Raw genomic sequence first — 18252 nt, 5'->3', positions numbered from 1 at the left:
TGCTCAAATTTGACTCGAGGTATTCTCCTTAAGGATGCAGTACGACTGATTTGCATTTGAATATATCCACACAAGTTATCCAATTGACAAGTAAGAGCACCATAGTCAATAAGACTATCGCTTGCTAAAGTGGAACGCGCATTCCAAGTAATAATGGCTTGCAATAGATCTTCCGATACCTTTACTTGTTCCAAAAATATCAAGTGTCCAAAGTTGGTCTCTCCACAGAGAACTTCTCCAGCACAACGCATAACCAACTTGGCAACTCTTCCTCTCTTATACTGACTTCGAGGATTCTTCTTCACGGCCACGAAATCTTGGTTATCCTTAGTTTCAAGCAAAGACTGACTATTGGTCTTATACTTGTTGTTTCTTTTGTATTTTGGAAACTCACTCAATGCGTTGTACTCTTCAGGGTCTTTTATAAAACTGTTGATGATTTCTTCTTGTTCTAAAATATGCGAAGCTACAGTGCTCAAGAGAATAGAAGAATGACCTGTTGAAAAGCAATTTCTACGTTTAAAAAAAGAAGTTGGAGTCCAAAACAAATGTCTATTCAACTGAGTTGGGATACCATAGCCTGAGGTAAGCACTCGTTGCAAAAACCGACAAGTTGATCCATTCACAGCCATTTACTACAATTACAATTATCAAAAAGAGAATGAAGAAATGGTGTAGTCAGACAAGAGGACTTGTTTTATTTCGAAAAAAAATCAATTGGCTTTTCATGAAACAGAAAACTATACAGTATTGGTAGTGGTCATAGAAACACTCCAAGGATCTCCACCAGAATAAAAAATTGGTTGTTCCAATGAGTTGGTATACTTCACTTCATCCAGTTGTTTATCTGAAACAGATAAACTCTTCGTAGGTATTATCGTACTATTACAATTAGCAAATTCTGCATTATCTCCATATAACAAAACGTCTGGACATGGCATTCTAGTCTTGAGTGCTGATTTTCCAGAACTATTGCTCTTGTAGCTTGGTTGATATCTTGAACTCTGAGTAGAGCGACATTGAGATCTATTATCTTGCGAATGCATTTCCATATCACATCCATCCACTTGTTCCAGATAAGTCACTTTCGGACTGGTCCAATAGCTAGTGGAAGCTAACGGATCTGAATAATGATGAGCATGCGATACAGTAACTCGATTATGTTTCCAAAGCCACTCATGAGTACTGTTTCCATCCATGAACTGTTTCTCTTGAGAAAAATTTCTACCTTTCTTTAAAGGTACTGTAGACGAACTTGTTAGACTGCTAACTTCCGAAACATATTCCGAAGGTTGCGCGTAAACTTCATCTGCGAATGCTTCAACGCCAAGCGAACCCTTCGAAGTGTCGCAGATGCTAATAACCTCTTCCAAGCAAGCTCTCAAACGATCGAAACAAGGTCGAGTGAAGTCAACCCAATCTTCTGAACCATATAAAGAACTTGGCGCGCCTTCCTCTTGTTCTCTTCCTAATGACTCTCCCGACCTCCAAGCTTCCAAGTTATGACTCGTACGTTTCACTCCATAACTTTCAAGCACATTTCTTACAATATTAGTTACTTGTTGTAACTTGTCTCTGTATACACGACACTCTTTTTCTACAGCGTGTTTGAGAAACTGCTGTCGTCGACACTCCTTCTGTTGTTGAGATAATAGGTCAGAAGCTGCATTGACTAAAGTCTCTAGTCTCAAGTTATCCATATTCTCACAATAGTGAGTCAATATTCGTGGAGGTACATAGGCCAACCACTTCAATCCTTTTTCGTCCCTCACAAACAAACTAGGTCGAAGTTCCTTCAACCTTTCTAAAACCAACTTTTTGGAGTTATGTGCTCCAAAAACCCAGCGGAAGAAACCTTCATTCTTTCTCTTTATATTCACTAATATATACTCTGCTGGATGACCCCTTTGACAACTCATTTGCTGTCGAGTCATCCAAATGACTTGAGAAATGTTTCCATTCTTGCACTTTTCAAATAGATATTCTCTTTGCTGTATTTACAGTTATGCCACTGGAAAATATAAATATATCTATATAGCTATTATACTTGTGAAGATACTAACTGTAAGTGTACATTCAGTTGGCAAATAGATTCCAATACATCTAAGAGCAGAAAAGGTTTTAAAATTTCCTTGGGAGGCAAAAAGCTACTAAAACGAGTACGGTTTCTCTTTTTCCAGCTTTCATTGGTAATATGTTTCGAATGGTTTCGAAGGTACTTTAAAAGTTTGTTTGCTTCGTATTTCCATCTTTCGCTCTGTAGGTCCACATCTCTACCTGATATCTTCAAACTCAGTTCACTTAAATAAGTGGGAGATAATATATCATCAAGACAGTAAATGTGGTCATGGAGATAAGAGTATGTTACAACCATTCTCGCTGCAGCATACCAACAGCTCTTGTAAAAGAATGGAAACAAATACTTGTCAGGCACACCTGTTCTTCTTTCCAAATTGGCTATTTCCAATTGTTTTGTAACAGCAAAGTCATGAAGATAGTTGCCACCGAATACCAAAGAGTCTTCAGGCGTATAAACAGCGTGAATCCATCCCGAAGGAATGAAAAAAGTATTGCCTGCCGCAACTATTATCCAACTGCATTCATCTACTTCATCTCCGAAGAATATTGAGCTTTGAAAGGGACTCGTAGTCCATCGCTCGAAAGCTTCAAGATTCTTTTTAGTTGGACGTATCAAATAAAAAATTTTCTTTCCAAAGATAACGTGATACCAAACGGAGCTTCCACCAAAGTCGATATGAAAATCGGTGTATGCACCTGCCACAGACATGAGACAATATAACTGAACCTTGGGATATGTTATCAAAGGAATTTTTCTGTTCTGCTTTTCACTTTCCGATAGATTCTGACTAAAGTATTTGTTCAACTCATGGAGACAACTTTGTTTTCGTGTCTTTGGCCACGAATTTTGAATCCAATCAATATCTCTCACCAGGACTGGAGCGCGAATATATGAAGAAAGTTTCGTATGACTCACTTCCAACGATAAAACATTTAAAATTGCCTTCCGCTTGTCTTTTCGAGTTTGAAAATATGTCAACCACTGCCCAAGTGTCCACTGTGGATATACTTCCGATTGAGTCGCCACATCTAGCACTTCAACTGCACAAGAGTCTCCTACAAGCTCACCTATTAAATGTAAATTGATTGAAACACTTGGTTGCACGATTTGCAAGTCTGTAGAGTCTTTTACTAGAACTGGCTTGATTTGACCACTTGAATTCCATGAATGGAGTGCGTCAGAATCTAATTTGTTATATTCTTCGATATTGGCACGTTCATATCCTCTGGAGTTTAAAAAATGTAAGAAAGCTTCACCAGTTTTCAACAGAGCACTATTGCAGTTATCAAAGGACAATACTTGGGACGTGTTATAGTCCAAGGCACTTCGCTTCCTCAAGGTTCGTCCCAATTTCCGCACCTTTGAAATATCTTCAAATGTATATTGTCCACTTGAGTGGCAGCCGTTACAGTAGAACAAAGAATAGGGACTAAGCACAAGACTTGTAGAAACGTTAATACAACTAGGGTGAAACCAAGCTTCACAGATTTCACAAGCAACCATGAGTTGACCTTCTACATATGGACGTTGACATACACAGAATAAATCTGGTTCTTGTACTTTTTCATTATACTGTGGTGGTGCAACCTCAGAAAGTGCTATCGGTGTCACTTGCATTTATTATGTCCAAATTGAATGAATCGAAGAAATCCAATAAGCCCAATTAGGATTTCCGTACCCTCGGAAACCAAACTTTCCATTTTTCCTCAAGAACAATACTATCGGTTCATCAACCTAGCAAACCTGCATTATTGTCACCTAAAAAACTCTTCTAAATCTACAAACCTTGTTCTTTGGTACAAATTCACGTTCCTTTAGATACCAAGAATTCCAAGAAGACAAATTGGAAGCTCTTCCAAGCCATTTACAACCATCGAATTCTTCCCATAAAGGTAAGGTTGACATATTTACAACGTAGGGAACAACGATGAATTTTTCCAATTGAGTAGAAATATTCTTCAATTGAGAAAGTATAGTTTCTAACTGTTTTCCCTTTGCAGCAATAATAACAACGGCATGGCTGCTTTCAAGTTCTGCAATGAGATACTGCCTTTGATTATATTCCACAGGCAACATTCGAATGCTCGACAATACAGATAGACGATCAAGCCTTTGCTTTCCAGCTTGGTAGTCGAAGAAATAGAGCAATGAAGCCGTCGCTATTACTATACCGTTGATAAGCATATTGTAAACTGATTCTCTTATCGGATAAGACGTAGTAGTACCAAGGATGCCAGATAATAACTGCAAAGAGGATATCAAAAAACCAATTACAGAAGAAACAAAGGCTCCTCCGTATATGAACATTCGAAACTTTCGGAAAGGAGCTTGTGCTTCTTCTTGTAGTCGCAAAAACTAAGTTAGTATTGAGGTACATAACGACATGGAATGGCTTGTATCACAATACCATAGACGGAGAGGTACTTTCGGAGGAAGAGTAAACTTTAGGATCGTCAGAGTCACTTGCGTTGGTTTTCATAGTGGGCTTGTGTCGGACACCAACCTTACTAGGTGAAACAGAAAAAGGGAATTTCCGATAATTGAAAGATTGACTCTTTCGTACTAGTCTTAAAAATGATGGTATGCTATGTTTTTGGTAGAAACACAACATAATCTCACACTTACAACAGCCACCAAGAAATGCAATTGTTAGAACAATGATGATGAAGCGTTGTTCTTATGGGAAGACAACCCAAAAAGATTGTTATAGTTGGTGGTGGCATTGCAGCTACTTCTTGTGTAGATGAAGTATATAAGCTCCAGCCTAGTGCAAATATAGTGCTTATTTCTTCTTCTCCTGTTGTGAAAAAAGCCTTTCAGAAAGTTCAAGTAACTAACAGAACTTTCCATTTCGGAGTGGAGGAAGCACAACAACAGGACATACCACTCCAAGTCCAACTTATTATAGGAACTGTAAAATACGTTGACTTTCTGGCACAGAGAGTAACTTTGGAAAGTGGAACGTGTTATTTGTACGACAAGCTATGTCTATGTACTGGAGCTATTCCAAAGTCAATAGCACCAAATAATCCTAGAGTCCTCACTTTGCGAGATACAACTAGTTTGGAGAGACTTTGCAATGCTCTTCGTTCTTGTAATAGAATAGCAATCGTAGGGAACGGAGGAATCGCACTTGAACTGGTATATGCTTTACAAGGCTGTGAAATATATTGGATAATTCGAGATACTACCATAGGAACTGCTTTCTTTGATGAAGAGACCTCAGAATTTTTATGGGAAGTATTTGAGGATTCTACACGAAAAGATAGTTACACTGGAGCAACAATAGATACTGTGGAACCCATTGAAAGTTTTCAAGAAGATGATTTTATAAAAGAGCCGTTAGGCTTCTCACCAGGACCCAACTGGTTATATTATGAACAGAACAGTGATGATAAAGGAAAACCTCTTTCTAGGCTTAGAGGCCTTCTATCAGCAAAGAAAGTGAATGTCTTAAATAACTGTCATGTTTTATCAGTTCATTGTAACCATGTTGACAGTAAGGATATCTTCGATTCCAATATCCAACCCAATAGTTGGCCAATTTCGGTACAACTCTCCAAATATCCTCACTCTCTTGGTTGTGACTGGCTCATATCTGCAGTCGGAGTGAAACCCAATACGAAATTTTTGCAATCAACTCCTTTATTATTGTATCCTGAAGAGGAGAACGAAGGTATTGTTGTCAATTGTAGAATGGAAACGAATCTAGAGAATGTCTATGCTGCTGGTGATTGTTGTAAAGTGGTTGATAATGAATGTTCAAAATGGTGGTTTCAAATGAGACTTTGGAGTCAAGCTTTCTTTATGGGTAAAGTTGCTGCTCATTCTTTATTGGAGACTGGAGAAGATTATTCGATGTATTTTGAGTTATTTACTCATGTGACTGAATTTTTTGGTACCAAAATAGTTTTACTGGGTCGTTATAATGCAGAAGCATTGGGTCCGGATTTCGAGATCATTACTTATCAAACTCCTCGAGATATCGACTTATCAGAAAGGAAACTAATTCGTATAGTTCTTTACAAAGGAAGAATGTATGGAGCTGTACTTGTTGGAGATACGGATTTAGAAGATACTTATGAGAATTTAATATTATCAGGTTTGAATGTGGAAGAAATGAAAGAAGCTCTCGTTTCTCCTGAAATAGGTATGGAGGACTATTTCGACTAGAAGCGAAATGGAAAAGTTGAATCAAGAACAGTTTATAGTTTGGTTCGTACTTCAAATAGACGTCTCAATATGAACACTTCCGCAACACACACAACAATAACCAAAAGACATTCTAAAAGTGTAAAGCGAGTCACTCTTGAGCGGTTGCTTTCAACCACTTGTTGTATTCATAATAAAAAAATGAAAAACTCATATGAAAAGGAAACTTACGTTGCAGCATAGTGGCGCCTTGTTCTCTAGCGATGGTTTGTTCCATTCTAACACGAGCCAAACCCTCCGACAAAGCGTGTATTCTCTCCTTTACGGTATCCAGATGTTCTAACAATTATATTGTTACAACTCTGCTTATACAACAAAACATGTGAATACTTACCTGGCTTTACTGCATCCGAAAGGAACTCCTTATTAGTTGAAGCTGCTTCCATGCCGCGATCAATTCTTACATCCCAAGCTACTTTCTTTGCTTGGTTTGTAAAACGACCAAGATCAAAACAAAACTCATATACACCTCTCTTCTCTGCAACAAAGTCTATTTTTGATTCGACCAATACTTCGTCCCGAACTTTGAAACCTTCTGGATCCCGAATCTGTCAAGTCGATCCAAGTGACTTGGAGTTGCTAAAATATAAGCATAGCAGTTACTTACCTCAAAGTGTATCGGGTCTGGGTGTTCATAGGGTTCCATAATAAAGAAAAAGCCATATATTCTATTATCTATACATTTGCAAATAGAATATTCAAGTTGTGAACCATAAAGTACACCAACCTTTCAATACATCTTCTAAGAAACACAACGGATTAGAAGGATTATTTTCGGGGATAAGATAAAAAGCAAAGCCATTCGTGGAACATACAAAAGAGGCCAAAAGTATACATAATATGAAAATAATGCGTTGCTTCATTTCACTCCAAAAATGATAATTTGAGATTGTCTCGTCGAGCAAATTTTGTTGAAGCTTATTGTTCCACTGCCAAATATTGTGTTGACTGTAGAAGATGGAATGGAAGAAACTGGAAACTGGTAATAAAGATGTAGAGAGACAAGTTGAGCCACAAGTTGCTGTACACTTATTGCGACAATTCTTACGTCGAGAAAATACGTAAGTTGTCTTTTGACCGATTGAGAACTTTGAAAGAGTTACGTAAAGTAGAAGAATATCCTTGAAAAAGAAACAGAAACTGGAGAATTTTTTATCTTGTTGGTGTTTACAAAAATGACTTTCTGAAGAGTTGCAGTTGCTTGCTTTGTGTTTAGTTGTACAGTCAACTCGGTTATTTATATATTCACATCCTTTCATAGTGCGTTTCTATTGCGTGATAAAAAGTTCAAGAGGAAACGCAAAACAACTTATTTATCCTCTCGTTGGGTTGTTTCTTTTTCAACGACTTTCTTTTTTTCCTCCTCATTGAGCACTTCGGTTGCTAGTTTGGATATTTGGCTGACTACTCCCAAAGACACCAAAATTCCTGCACCAATCATCAAAGGTTGTTGGAACCATTCAGAATGCAATTCTATGCCACTATTCATTGATAGTGTCACAGATCTTCCTACAAATCCCCCATAAACATACAAAGTAGTTCCCGGTAACATACCCAACCAACTAGCCAGAATATAAGGACCAATAGGTATCGATGTTAATCCATACAAGTAGTTGGAAATAGCAAAAGGTAGAATCGGACTAAGTCGGAGTAAGAATACAATCCTAAAGCCCTGTCTTGAAATGGCACTATCAATGGTCTGAAAGCGTTCGTATCTTTTGGAAACATTCTGCACAATGGAACGCAAAGTATAGCGAGATAATAAGAAAGAAACTCCAGAAGCACAAGTTCCAGCCAACGAAACTGTAACTAGTCCTTTCCAGAAACCAAATAAATAACCTGCAGCTACCGTCAAAGGAAAGGCTGGCAAACAAACAACTTCCAATAAAAAATATAAAGCACCATAAACTGCAGAAGCTAAAGGTCCAAATGACTCAATCCAGTCTATTAATGGCTGCAAATTTCCTTCTTGGAAATACTTATTGAGAGAAACTCCGGCAATACCTAATATGAATAGGATAACAACTATGACCAAATACAAACTCATGTTATCTTCCTTCCAAGGTACTTTCATATGCTCCATTCTTTTTGTTTCTTTCTTTACTGAATCACAGGATTCTTTCACTATCCTCTCGTGTTGGGACATACGCAGGGCGAAGGCTGACTTGGAATACAAAGACTGAACTGGTCTGGTTTGCTTCAAAAAACAGTTCAAAACACGAGTCTTCAACAAACCAAACCAACTATTATTGTACGTAAAACATACCATTCGTCTGTCAGCACACTTTTGTGAGTGAAAACAACTAAAATCTAAGATGCACTTGACATAAAGTTGAAAGCCCATTGAAAGAAAGCAAATGTAATGAGCGTTTGATTCATTGTGTCGTCTTCATATACGACCGAGGCCATGAATGACTTCAAGTTGCTTTTAGATGAACAGAATAGCAAAATTATCGGTCAGAAAAGCTTATCTTTAATAAAGAAAAAAGAACATAACAGCAAGAAGAAGAAGATTACCAAAAAGAATAATATCGAAAAACGACAAGACAAAACGGTACAACCAAAGCCTTCGCAAGTTTCTACAGTATCATATAAACTCAGAGATATAGACAAAGAGGCCCTACAAGCAGCTAGAAGGATTATACCAGATGCTGCTTTTCAAGTTGAACAAGAGAGAGAATTACGCAAAATTGCCACAAGAGGAGTAGTGTTGCTATTTAATCAGATAGCTGAAAGACAGAAGACGTCTACCTGAAGGTTGTGGGACGTCGCCGCATAAGTTTGGACTTTTTCTAGTTTTCTTTCTCCAATTTGTTGTCCTTCTTATCATCACCTTTCCAAAGGCAGGATACCATCTTCAGAAACCGAGGCACAATCTGAGAAGGTTGATTGTAAAACGCATCTACAAAACTTTCTGCTTCAGGGTTACAACGATGAGGTTTACTGCGATATTCTGGATGTGCTTGTAAAAATAGTTCTCGTTGCCTTTTCTTTTGCTCAATAAATTCGTCGCCCGCAGGCTTCCTCTTTCTTCTTTCAGGTTCCTGTCTATGATTAGTCTCATCCATTTCCACCAATACAGGCAAGATTGTCTATAGTACACTGTATGGCTTTGAGAATGATCAACTGCAGAAAATTCTAATATTGCATAAAGGAAACTAACATAATCTAAATTTTTTTTCCAAACTTTTTCAAAACGAAAACTAAAAACTTGTGTGATAATGATTTTGCAATGAAAGGAGACGATCCCTTGCAACTAAAAGGTGTTTGGCATGGCACTTGTTTGGAATTCTCGACAGTTGATGCTAAAGAATTGAGCAACTCTCTTTATGAACAAACACTTGATAAGATTCAAGACACGGGACCACAGTCTTTTTCTGCAGTTTTAGAGTTTTCTATTGACCAAGGCGAACGTAAAACTCTGGAAACTTTCAGAAACGAGATTTTCCAGAGGACTTTAGCCCTCTTTACTGATCAAAGTTATAGTTTGGAGTACAAGGAAGTAAAGCTTCCTTTCTGTGATATTATTGCTGCAGACGTTACAGAATTTTGCTTAGTGATATCAGAGCAAACACGGATAAGATGTTTCGTCCTTTATGACTTTGACTTTCGTCTTTCTCGCATTATATTACTTCGCGAATCTAGAGAAGCAACCAAGTTAAGAGCTGATTCAGTAGTAAGAAGGTTAGCTGTTGAAGAATACTGCGGTTGTTGGATAGGTCAAGGCGTTAGGATAAAATTGACCAATCCTGTTCAGGAGGAAGTTGCTATACACTCGATGGTTCGCATCTTATGGGACCAAGAAGCTGCTATCAGAAAAAGTATTTGCATAAGGAGTCTTCAAAACGAAGAAACTATTACAAAAGACAAACGCAATGCGTCCGACTTCAAGTCTGACCGTTGGTTGTATCTTCGAGATAATTCTCAAGACACTGTTACTTCCTATGGCAGTCTTGTAAATGAGTACATGGCAACCTTTTCTGTTGATATGGAACAGAACGTTCTATTTTTGCTTCCATTTGAATGTTTTCTTCAAGCTCCAACTTTTCTTCATGCAGATCATGCCTTTCACTTTGAATTTGGATGTATGATCAACAGAAGTTGGAGAAAACGCCAATCCAGGTTATATAGTAGAAGAGGATTTCCTTTGAGTGGATTGTTAGTTTCGGAACAATCGTCGGATTAAGAGATAGAGAATTGAAAAGGTCTTTGGGTTATAAATTTGTAATTTTGTTGAGTAAAAATTGTTTGGAAATTGGATGATTCATCACTTTCTTATTACTTCTTCAAGTGGATTGGTTTTATACTCCAAAGAGTTTACCACTAGTCTTGCACAACCAAGACTAGTTGGTTCACTTCTAACAGCGCTGGTAGAGTTTTCAAAGAAAAACGTTTCTTTACCAGTGTCATATATCGAACTTGATAACCGTAAGCATTCTTCTCTACTCTGTGTGTGTAGCGTCAAGCCGAATACTATAAAGTTTCAGTTTCTGTTTCTGTGAGTGAAAGTACAAGAATTATTTGTGCTGTATTTTTTGATTCTGAAGACGTAAGCTTTATAATTCTTTCAGTTTCTTATTGTTTTTATTTCTTTTTTTGTGAAGGGTTCTCACTTTGGAAAACTGGTCTCTACCGAGTTGTTGTTGGCATTCTCTCAAGTGTACACAGAAAATGTAGAAAATGTAAACCATTTGAATAATTTTGGTGACTTTTCTTCAAAGCTACCCGACATTCTTGTTAGTTGCCTCGGCTGTGTGTTAAATGAGTGTAAGCTCTTACTCTTTTATGTCACTTGTACAAAGTAACTGTATTTGAAGTGAAAGCGACAAGTTTTATTGACAATGCTGTTTTATATCACGGAGATAACATATTAGCAAACACTTTTTCGGAAGATAGTTACTACTTTGTTAGATTTTGTACAGAGTTGGTCACAACTGCAAATGGCTTGGGTATGAAAGAATTTTTTTTGTATTTTTCTTGAATAACTATCACCACTATCCAGTATCCAATTGCAATGATAAAATTCAAAATATAACACTCGAAACACAATACGATCAAAGCTCAAATGGAAACGGAACGAAACAACTCATCCTCTATCAGCTAGAGTACAGTTTGTACTTGGTTTTCTTAATTCACTCGGATCGAAAGGAATCTGCGTTATTTGAAACCAACCGAGTCATAGGTTTGCTTGAAAAATGTACGTTTGGCTGATTATTTCTGACCAAGCTTTTTTTATTACCTTGTGTATGATTAGTGTTTGACACCTTATTGTGTCTTGGAGGATGTTGATCTATTTAACAGAGTGTCTGGAAGCAGTACTCATTTGTGTTTTTGTTCTAATTTATATGGTGTATTTTTGGAAGAATATTGATAGTTTGAAAAGATTTGGCGACAAGGATAGGCCACGAAGAGAACGTATAGGGTTATTTGCTCTTGTGTCATAACCAAATGAATGACATTCAATCAGTTTCAACTTGTATACTCCTAAAACATCAACTCGAAGTTGGTCTAAATCGATTGAACTGAAAATTCTACTCTGTATAATATGAACTGAATTGTTCCAAAGTTACTCACTCATGAGCTCGATTTTGTATTTGAATAAAATGCCAAACATCATTTCTGACATGTTCTTATTAAGTGTTCAAGTTGTTGTTTATTAAACTCTCTTAAAATGAATCTTGAATAAGTTTCCGCTACAAAAGGATGAGGACGCTTGAAGTAAAAGAATGACAGTTCCAAGCAAAGGGCCGATGCCAACAACTCTCAGCTTAGAACAACGCAAAGGGAACTCCTTTCAAATAATGGGGACACACACATGTCTATTGGATATACTCGTTTATGAAAAAAAATGCGAAAGAGATTGGCGCCCAATATTCTGCTCTTGTATTTATCCACGTGGCTCTGTTTCGTGCATTATTTCAGATAAGATTTGTCTTATCCATGGTTCTTTCGAGAAGGTCCTTTGTTCGTAGAGCTTCCTTTTCGGAATGTTCTCTGGACTACAATGAGATAGACCTGAATTATACAAAGAGTCCTGGAGCTGCATCTTGGGCTTCTACTCGAAGTTGTCCAACTCAAGTCTTATCATCCAATAATACTCCTAAGGCGAAGTTTGATTTTATTTCTGAAAACACTTCCTTGAACGATGAAAATATGAAAAGGTTTGTCATTACGAACAAGAGAAACAAATTCAAAAACGTTTCTGATTTTTTTAAAATAATAACTCTGTAGAACACCAGCAAGTAGATGCAGACCGCCTCTTAAAAATTCTGCTCCTCCAACAGCGATATCTGAGAAACGTATTGGAAGAAGACTATTTGCTGATGATGAGGAATGTGAAGACCAGCTCACTATGTTGGATCAAACTGATGAGTCACTATGCCAGGTTTCAGCTGCTGTTTCTTTCATGGTGACTCCAGGAAGCCTACATGAAAAATTTTCTGTTTTTGTCGGAGATCTTGGTGGAGATATCAACGAAGACATTCTATTGGATGCATTTTCCCGTTTTGGAAAAGTGACAGCAGTTGACTTGAAAAGAGACAAATACACTGGAGAAATTCTTGGATATGCTTTTGTGTATTTTGTTCAGGAGGAAGAAGCACAAAAAGCTATGAAATTGGGAAACGGAATGTCTCTTATGAACCGTAGAATAAGAACAGGATGCCCTCAAAGGAATGCTACATTACATATACCACAGATAGACTCAGAAATTAATGATGAAGAAATTAAGACCACGTTCAGAAAGTATGGTGAACTTGTGGAAGAAGAAACTTATTTTATTCGTCGATGCTATGGCTATATTCGTTTTCAAGCTAGGGAAGATGCAGAGAGAGCCAAACAACATTTGGATGGTGCAACAATTGGGAAGTTTAAAATAAGAGTTGAATGGGCCAATACTGAACTACTTCGATACGCAATCCAGTTTCATTTCGAAATAGAAAGAAGTAACTTGATTACCGTCGAAAGTGTGAAAGCGAGGATGACTCGTTTTGGAACGGTGACGAAAATTGAAATATTCTCCGATGACCAGGGTCAGAAGACAGGTCTTGGACGAGTCTATTTCACTCCCGATAAAGAAGTAAGAATCACGCCGACTCCATGACTTGGGTATGTCATTAAGCTGATCTAATGTATTAGGGAGAACTTGCGGCTTCTAAAGCAGTGAAATTTGTAAAATACATATCTGGAACCAAGGTTTGGTGTACATTTCTAAAAGTAGTGGTTCCAAAAGAAACGTTAAACAGCATGTCCACAAATGAGTGTAATATAAGTGTTGAAGAAAGACAGCCTACTACAACTCCAAGTAAATACAACTCTTCCACAGCATACTTTGAAACTCCTGCATTTGATCTATCTGCCATTAATACAAATATTCCGACTTGTGTAGCTGCAGTACCGAATCCTTCAGCCGCTCCTTTACAGTTTTCGACAGTGTCCTCACAATTTCTTCCTTACTGGTTGCCAGTGCCTTATCCAGTTTCCACCGTGCCTTATTTCGTTATGGATAATAATAGTGGTGGTTCTTATTCATTTGTTTGACACAAACATTATTATCATGAAAATACGAAAACATTTACATTGAAAGTGGCTTACGTATTAAACTTTATTCTTTTGCGCGGAATACACTCTTTGTACAATTTAACATTGAAAAGTCACATCAATCAATCAGTCTTTAGCATCAATCACACCACCAGATGAAACTTCAAAGGTCGCTTCGTTTTCTGCCAGCATTGGGGAATCGTAAATCTTTGCAACTCTCTGTTCACCTCTTCCCTTGCGAAGCATGATTCTGGTAGTACTGGCATGAGCAATAACATGACCTCCTACCGGTTTTTTAGGATCTACAACAAACATGCCAGCAGAACCATCAGGTGTCGACATAACCTTTACAAAGCAGAACATAATAATCAGCCAATTTCGCATAACCACCTGTTTCCATACCTGGTTGGTTATAAAAACTGCCAAATTAAACTGTTCTGAAAGCTTCAAAAGCTGTGACATAAACCTGGAGTTTCAATTCAATACGTTGACAGTATTTCACGAAAATTGTTTTGACCTGTTCAGTTTTTGCTGTCGTTCGCTCAGTTCTCCTCTGCCTGAATAGTCAACTCTAAACAATGCAGTGGCAGAGTCAACAATGAGCAGTCCAAAAGTTTCTTCAACCATTTTGGCAGCAATGTGTACAAGAAGTTCAATCTGTAGAATTTGCCTCTTCTCAATCAGCTTTATGATGAACATTCGTTTCAATGCTTACCTGATGCTCCGAAGTGTATGCTCTGGCTACCAATATGTTATCCAAAACTTCTTCAGGATCAAGTTCAAATCTCTCTGCTATCTCGACTATTCTTTCAGGTCGAAAACAATTTTCTGTATCGATATAAGCCACTCTTCCTTCAGCTCCATTAACGCTCTTAGGTAACTGTGCAGTCACACAAAGTGTATGTGCCAACTGCGTCTTGCCACTTCGAAACTCTCCAAATACCTCTGTAATACTACTAGTCTCAATACCACCACCAAGTAGCTCATCCAAGGCAGATGAACCAGTTGTAATGTGAATCAAATTTTTACGACGTTCTCTAACCTCTAAACCAGATATAAATGAGGAATTTGAAATCTATGGAAATTACATGTATGATTAATATCAAATAAAAACTTTCCCTTCTTACTTTATATGCACATTCTCGAACTTTATCTACCTTTGCTTCACTCAATCCTTTGACGGCAAGTAAATTCTTTTTGGTAGTCATGATGATTGAACTAATTGTGTGAAAACCTGCTTCTTTCATCCTGAGAAATAAGAAATTGTTTATTCGACATTCCATTTATTTCTCAACATGACAAACTTTTTGATATCTGAGGCGTTAATACCCAAAGTACTTAGTTTTTCAATTTCCTCGTAAAAATTGTTGCCGTGGTTGTACTCTTCGTTCAACGTACTTTGTAACGTACTTTCTGATTCCGATGCTTTTATAGATATTTCCATCGAGCGACTCATATTTTTATTCGTTCAGAAATGGAATAAAAACAAATGGCATTCCAGTGCATCACGTCGACACAACTGCATCTTTATCTCTCAGCGCGCCAAATTCTTCAATAGCATTTTTTATTTCACGACATGTTGTAACAATGTCCCATCAGTTCCACCTTGGCAGCCACCTTCTCCTTTGATGTTGTGTAGCCGATAAAGGAATGCAATAGATCCAAGGTGCCCAATATAGAAATGCTAAAAGTTCCAGGAGCAATATCTAAAAAACGACACATCGTTCAAAACATCGAAAATTGGATATTTCTTCTTACTTACCATAGTTACGATCCACTTTTGTCCTTGCTTCGGAAATGAGTCGATCATGAGAGCTGTTAAAAGTTCAGCATATAAAAGTCCAGGAATGTAATGATAAAGAAAAGCAGACCGATCAACTGCTATATATGGGAACAAGTTTAGTGAATATGCTAAAAATAGAAACATTCCTTTTGATAGCAATCTGGCCAGTTCGATATCATTTGAAATCAAATAGCGATATCGACAGTAGAAAATTAAACAGAAGAAAAACGACAGAGCAAATAATATACAAACATACATGACGACCGGATTGCCAATCAAATAAATTTGTCTGCTTAAGCCATTTTCCAACTCTTCTGTATAATACAACAGTCCTCTCAGATTAAGAGGCCATTCATACCATTTTGACTCCCAAGGATGTCTTTCCTTGATTGCACTATTTGCTCTTAGCATTTCCTTGTTCAAGTAAAGAAAATTCTTCCAAAACGATTCAGGAGGAAAAATTGGATCATAATAAGGACTTCCTTTTAAAGTTTTCTGAAATTCCACAGACATAAAGGCATCTCCAGTGCCACTCAAAGGCAACATCCTAAAATGAATATAGAAGGGAATCACGTAAGTAATTAGACCAACAAGGCCCGCTAGTGCACATTCCCACAAATCCAAAGGCCTCGACATGAGAAAAAGACCAAAAAAAGAGGCAATTGCTATTGCTCCTGGAGTAGCAAGAGCCGTCCACTTGATGCTTATTGCGAAGCCTGAAAGCATTGCAGTCATTATAAGCCAAAACATACGAGACCACGTTTTGGGACACGAATTCCACAACATAAATGCACTCAGTAGTGAAACTATGCAAAAAAATTGTAGCTGGGAGTCTACAAGTATCAGACGTGATTCGATCAAGGACATAAAATCAAAGAGAACAAGAGAAGAACCCAGAATGGAACTTTCCACTGAAAGGCCAAACACTCGACAGAGCAAATACATAAAAGGGACGCTTAACGTTCCAAATAACCCTGAAACAGAACGTAAGACGTAAAACTTTGTTTCTCCATATTCAGCTCCTATGGCGTCAAAAAGAAACCCAGTCTTGAACTTTCCCAAAGTGCCACCTAAATATAAAAAGAGCTTTCCAAGAGGAGGGTGAATGTCAAAAAAGTATTCTCCAGTAAAATACCAAGTGACAAATTTTCCAAAGTGGAACTCATCAAAGACCACTGCAGGTGGTTCATCCAAACGGTAAAACCTTGTGAGAAACGATAGCAGCGTCAATACTAGCAGAAAAATAGCGTCCTTTTTGGTAAAATAATAATATTGTACTTGAGAAGATACTTTGGAAATATTTGTAGGTTTTCTAGTATCGACTTTATGAGACGATTCCATTAGAATGAAATGCGATCCAAGATTGAATGCCAAGGATTGAAGAGATCTTTTTACAACATTCAACGAAACCTAACACAAAAGATTGAAATTTCTTTACTTTTTCTGTAAGTGAAAAAATAGACTTTGAGCCCAAATATAAAGGTCGTGGAACTGATGAGGAAAACTTGCAATCTTGTTAAGAACGAACTTTCACAAGTTTTACTCTGTAGCTGCTTACATACAAGAATATAAATATTCCCAGAGTTTTCATGTAACAGTCAGTTTTTATTTTTTCAAACTGCAAAGTTGTTTAGACATCATCTGTTAAGTATACCAAATGGCTGTTCAAGATACTATTATTATCTACAAAGTTTTTCGGTGGTCCATTTGAAAATGAAGAATGTTGAGTTCGTTCTTTCATTTGTTCATTTAACTGATGATGAGAATGGGTAGCGGCGAATCGTTGTTTCTCTGGAACCAATACGTTGGTAGGTTCAGCTATATGGTCGTTGAAAGTAGCATTACGAAAAATTCCTTGTAGAATAACTTGATCATCGTATATTTCAAAAGGTCTATTAAAAGTGAACAAAACTTCTTCTGCATTTTCTTCCATTTCTACATCAATAGAGGTGTCTGTACTAGTAGAAACGATTATAAACGGTAAGTGAATACAACTTTCTGGATGAAATTCTCCAACAGAACTCGAAGCGTTTCGTCTTAGCATTGCTTCTACAGCGCTTTTTTGAGCTTCCAACTCTTCTAATCTATGACGCTTTTGTCGCAACTCTTCGTTCTTAAACTTCACCTTCTCTTCAAGCTCCTTTAGGAACTCCGAGTTATCGAAAGAAACTCCCCTCCATAAAATATCCTTCTTTCGCTTCTCTATCATTCCCATTGCCATAAGAACATTTAAAGCGTCATATACTCTTCTTCGAATGTTCTTTTCATCATAAAAACGGTTTGTAGGGTCACTAATAGTGGGGTCCAGTACCTCTTTTACAAGTTCGTCTGCAACTTGATTATAAGTCGTTCTTTTCTTTTCTTCCACCTTTTTTCTTACACGAATAGCAAACGAACGCAAACCTTTTTCACTCTTTTCACGAGAGTTGGGTCTCCTTTTCCTAAACTTTGTTAAGAAACTTGATAGGTCCATCAACATTCGTTTAACCAACCTCTGTCTTATCCCGTTTCTTGAAGAATCATCTAGCAAGTCTATATCTTTTTGAGATTCCAGTTTGGTTTTCTGTTTGACTTGACTTGCATTTTCCATCGTAGTGGTTCCAGTTCTTTTAGGCATCCCTCAACGGCAAAAGGAACC

General features: G+C 37.4%; 14 protein-coding genes across 16 annotated transcripts; 4 read left to right on the top strand and 10 right to left on the bottom strand.

The window, feature by feature from the left end:
• Nucleotides 1-4: 4 nt before the first annotated feature.
• On the bottom strand, nucleotides 5-665 carry Gasu_02690 (uncharacterized protein). Its single transcript, XM_005708957.1, has 2 exons — nucleotides 101-665; nucleotides 5-45 (listed from the first exon to the last, which is right to left on the bottom strand). Exons 1-2 carry the CDS (start codon nucleotides 630-632, stop codon nucleotides 29-31), a joined length of 549 nt encoding a protein of 182 aa, XP_005709014.1. The 5' UTR covers nucleotides 633-665; the 3' UTR covers nucleotides 5-28.
• A 16-nt stretch (nucleotides 666-681) lies between these two features.
• Gasu_02680 (uncharacterized protein) lies at nucleotides 682-1955 on the bottom strand. The gene has a single exon (XM_005708956.1). It carries the CDS (start codon nucleotides 1932-1934, stop codon nucleotides 741-743), a length of 1194 nt encoding a protein of 397 aa, XP_005709013.1. The 5' UTR covers nucleotides 1935-1955; the 3' UTR covers nucleotides 682-740.
• Nucleotides 1956-1964: 9 nt separating this feature from the next.
• Nucleotides 1965-3585, bottom strand: Gasu_02670 (jumonji superfamily protein). The gene has a single exon (XM_005708955.1). The coding sequence runs from the start codon at nucleotides 3581-3583 to the stop codon at nucleotides 2042-2044; it is 1542 nt and encodes a 513-aa protein (XP_005709012.1). The 5' UTR covers nucleotides 3584-3585; the 3' UTR covers nucleotides 1965-2041.
• A 29-nt stretch (nucleotides 3586-3614) lies between these two features.
• Gasu_02660 (uncharacterized protein) lies at nucleotides 3615-4745 on the bottom strand. The gene is made up of 3 exons (XM_005708954.1): nucleotides 4488-4745; nucleotides 3866-4435; nucleotides 3615-3814 (listed from the first exon to the last, which is right to left on the bottom strand). Exons 1-3 carry the CDS (start codon nucleotides 4689-4691, stop codon nucleotides 3701-3703), a joined length of 888 nt encoding a protein of 295 aa, XP_005709011.1. The 5' UTR covers nucleotides 4692-4745; the 3' UTR covers nucleotides 3615-3700.
• A 10-nt stretch (nucleotides 4746-4755) lies between these two features.
• Gasu_02650 (uncharacterized protein) lies at nucleotides 4756-6250 on the top strand. Its single transcript, XM_005708953.1, has 2 exons — nucleotides 4756-6133; nucleotides 6183-6250. The coding sequence occupies exons 1-2, from the start codon at nucleotides 4760-4762 to the stop codon at nucleotides 6186-6188; spliced, it is 1380 nt and encodes a 459-aa protein (XP_005709010.1). The 5' UTR covers nucleotides 4756-4759; the 3' UTR covers nucleotides 6189-6250.
• A 4-nt stretch (nucleotides 6251-6254) lies between these two features.
• Gasu_02640 (hypothetical protein) lies at nucleotides 6255-7235 on the bottom strand. 2 transcript variants are annotated; one of them, XM_005708951.1, is made up of 5 exons: nucleotides 7020-7235; nucleotides 6900-6967; nucleotides 6627-6840; nucleotides 6464-6571; nucleotides 6255-6410 (listed from the first exon to the last, which is right to left on the bottom strand). In XM_005708951.1, exons 1-5 carry the CDS (start codon nucleotides 7153-7155, stop codon nucleotides 6286-6288), a joined length of 651 nt encoding a protein of 216 aa, XP_005709008.1. In that variant the 5' UTR covers nucleotides 7156-7235; the 3' UTR covers nucleotides 6255-6285. The 2 variants fall into 2 exon arrangements, with proteins under 2 accessions (XP_005709008.1, XP_005709009.1); XM_005708952.1 differs by having other exon boundaries at nucleotides 6355-6571.
• Nucleotides 7236-7513: 278 nt separating this feature from the next.
• On the bottom strand, nucleotides 7514-8475 carry Gasu_02630 (DNA glycosylase). The gene has a single exon (XM_005708950.1). It carries the CDS (start codon nucleotides 8436-8438, stop codon nucleotides 7602-7604), a length of 837 nt encoding a protein of 278 aa, XP_005709007.1. The 5' UTR covers nucleotides 8439-8475; the 3' UTR covers nucleotides 7514-7601.
• Nucleotides 8476-8494: 19 nt separating this feature from the next.
• Gasu_02620 (uncharacterized protein) lies at nucleotides 8495-9395 on the bottom strand. Its single transcript, XM_005708949.1, has one exon. The coding sequence runs from the start codon at nucleotides 9358-9360 to the stop codon at nucleotides 9085-9087; it is 276 nt and encodes a 91-aa protein (XP_005709006.1). The 5' UTR covers nucleotides 9361-9395; the 3' UTR covers nucleotides 8495-9084.
• Nucleotides 9396-9505: 110 nt separating this feature from the next.
• On the top strand, nucleotides 9506-10528 carry Gasu_02610 (uncharacterized protein). Its single transcript, XM_005708948.1, has one exon. The coding sequence runs from the start codon at nucleotides 9525-9527 to the stop codon at nucleotides 10476-10478; it is 954 nt and encodes a 317-aa protein (XP_005709005.1). The 5' UTR covers nucleotides 9506-9524; the 3' UTR covers nucleotides 10479-10528.
• Nucleotides 10529-10535: 7 nt separating this feature from the next.
• On the top strand, nucleotides 10536-11968 carry Gasu_02600 (uncharacterized protein). Its single transcript, XM_005708947.1, has 5 exons — nucleotides 10536-10720; nucleotides 10774-10841; nucleotides 10897-11059; nucleotides 11110-11241; nucleotides 11295-11968. Exons 1-5 carry the CDS (start codon nucleotides 10552-10554, stop codon nucleotides 11501-11503), a joined length of 741 nt encoding a protein of 246 aa, XP_005709004.1. The 5' UTR covers nucleotides 10536-10551; the 3' UTR covers nucleotides 11504-11968.
• A 157-nt stretch (nucleotides 11969-12125) lies between these two features.
• Gasu_02590 (RNA-binding protein) lies at nucleotides 12126-13870 on the top strand. The gene is made up of 3 exons (XM_005708946.1): nucleotides 12126-12453; nucleotides 12524-13370; nucleotides 13430-13870. Exons 1-3 carry the CDS (start codon nucleotides 12131-12133, stop codon nucleotides 13829-13831), a joined length of 1572 nt encoding a protein of 523 aa, XP_005709003.1. The 5' UTR covers nucleotides 12126-12130; the 3' UTR covers nucleotides 13832-13870.
• A 9-nt stretch (nucleotides 13871-13879) lies between these two features.
• On the bottom strand, nucleotides 13880-15225 carry Gasu_02580 (DNA repair protein). 2 transcript variants are annotated; one of them, XM_005708945.1, is made up of 5 exons: nucleotides 14959-15225; nucleotides 14547-14906; nucleotides 14349-14503; nucleotides 14234-14297; nucleotides 13880-14176 (listed from the first exon to the last, which is right to left on the bottom strand). In XM_005708945.1, exons 1-5 carry the CDS (start codon nucleotides 15112-15114, stop codon nucleotides 13958-13960), a joined length of 954 nt encoding a protein of 317 aa, XP_005709002.1. In that variant the 5' UTR covers nucleotides 15115-15225; the 3' UTR covers nucleotides 13880-13957. The 2 variants fall into 2 exon arrangements, with proteins under 2 accessions (XP_005709002.1, XP_005709001.1); XM_005708944.1 differs by having other exon boundaries at nucleotides 14349-14488.
• An 18-nt stretch (nucleotides 15226-15243) lies between these two features.
• Gasu_02570 (dolichyl-phosphate-mannose-protein mannosyltransferase) lies at nucleotides 15244-17045 on the bottom strand. Its single transcript, XM_005708943.1, has 2 exons — nucleotides 15594-17045; nucleotides 15244-15537 (listed from the first exon to the last, which is right to left on the bottom strand). Exons 1-2 carry the CDS (start codon nucleotides 16953-16955, stop codon nucleotides 15427-15429), a joined length of 1473 nt encoding a protein of 490 aa, XP_005709000.1. The 5' UTR covers nucleotides 16956-17045; the 3' UTR covers nucleotides 15244-15426.
• Nucleotides 17046-17203: 158 nt separating this feature from the next.
• Gasu_02560 (transcription factor Dp, invertebrate) lies at nucleotides 17204-18245 on the bottom strand. The gene is made up of 2 exons (XM_005708942.1): nucleotides 18107-18245; nucleotides 17204-18055 (listed from the first exon to the last, which is right to left on the bottom strand). The coding sequence occupies exons 1-2, from the start codon at nucleotides 18229-18231 to the stop codon at nucleotides 17245-17247; spliced, it is 936 nt and encodes a 311-aa protein (XP_005708999.1). The 5' UTR covers nucleotides 18232-18245; the 3' UTR covers nucleotides 17204-17244.
• Between the last annotated feature and the right edge of the window lie 7 nt (nucleotides 18246-18252).

The sequence above is a fragment of the Galdieria sulphuraria genome (assembly GCF_000341285.1).
Source record: "Galdieria sulphuraria unplaced genomic scaffold scaf_1, whole genome shotgun sequence".
Lineage (NCBI taxonomy): Eukaryota > Rhodophyta > Bangiophyceae > Galdieriales > Galdieriaceae > Galdieria > Galdieria sulphuraria.
This window is presented reverse-complemented; position numbering and strand designations above follow the sequence as displayed.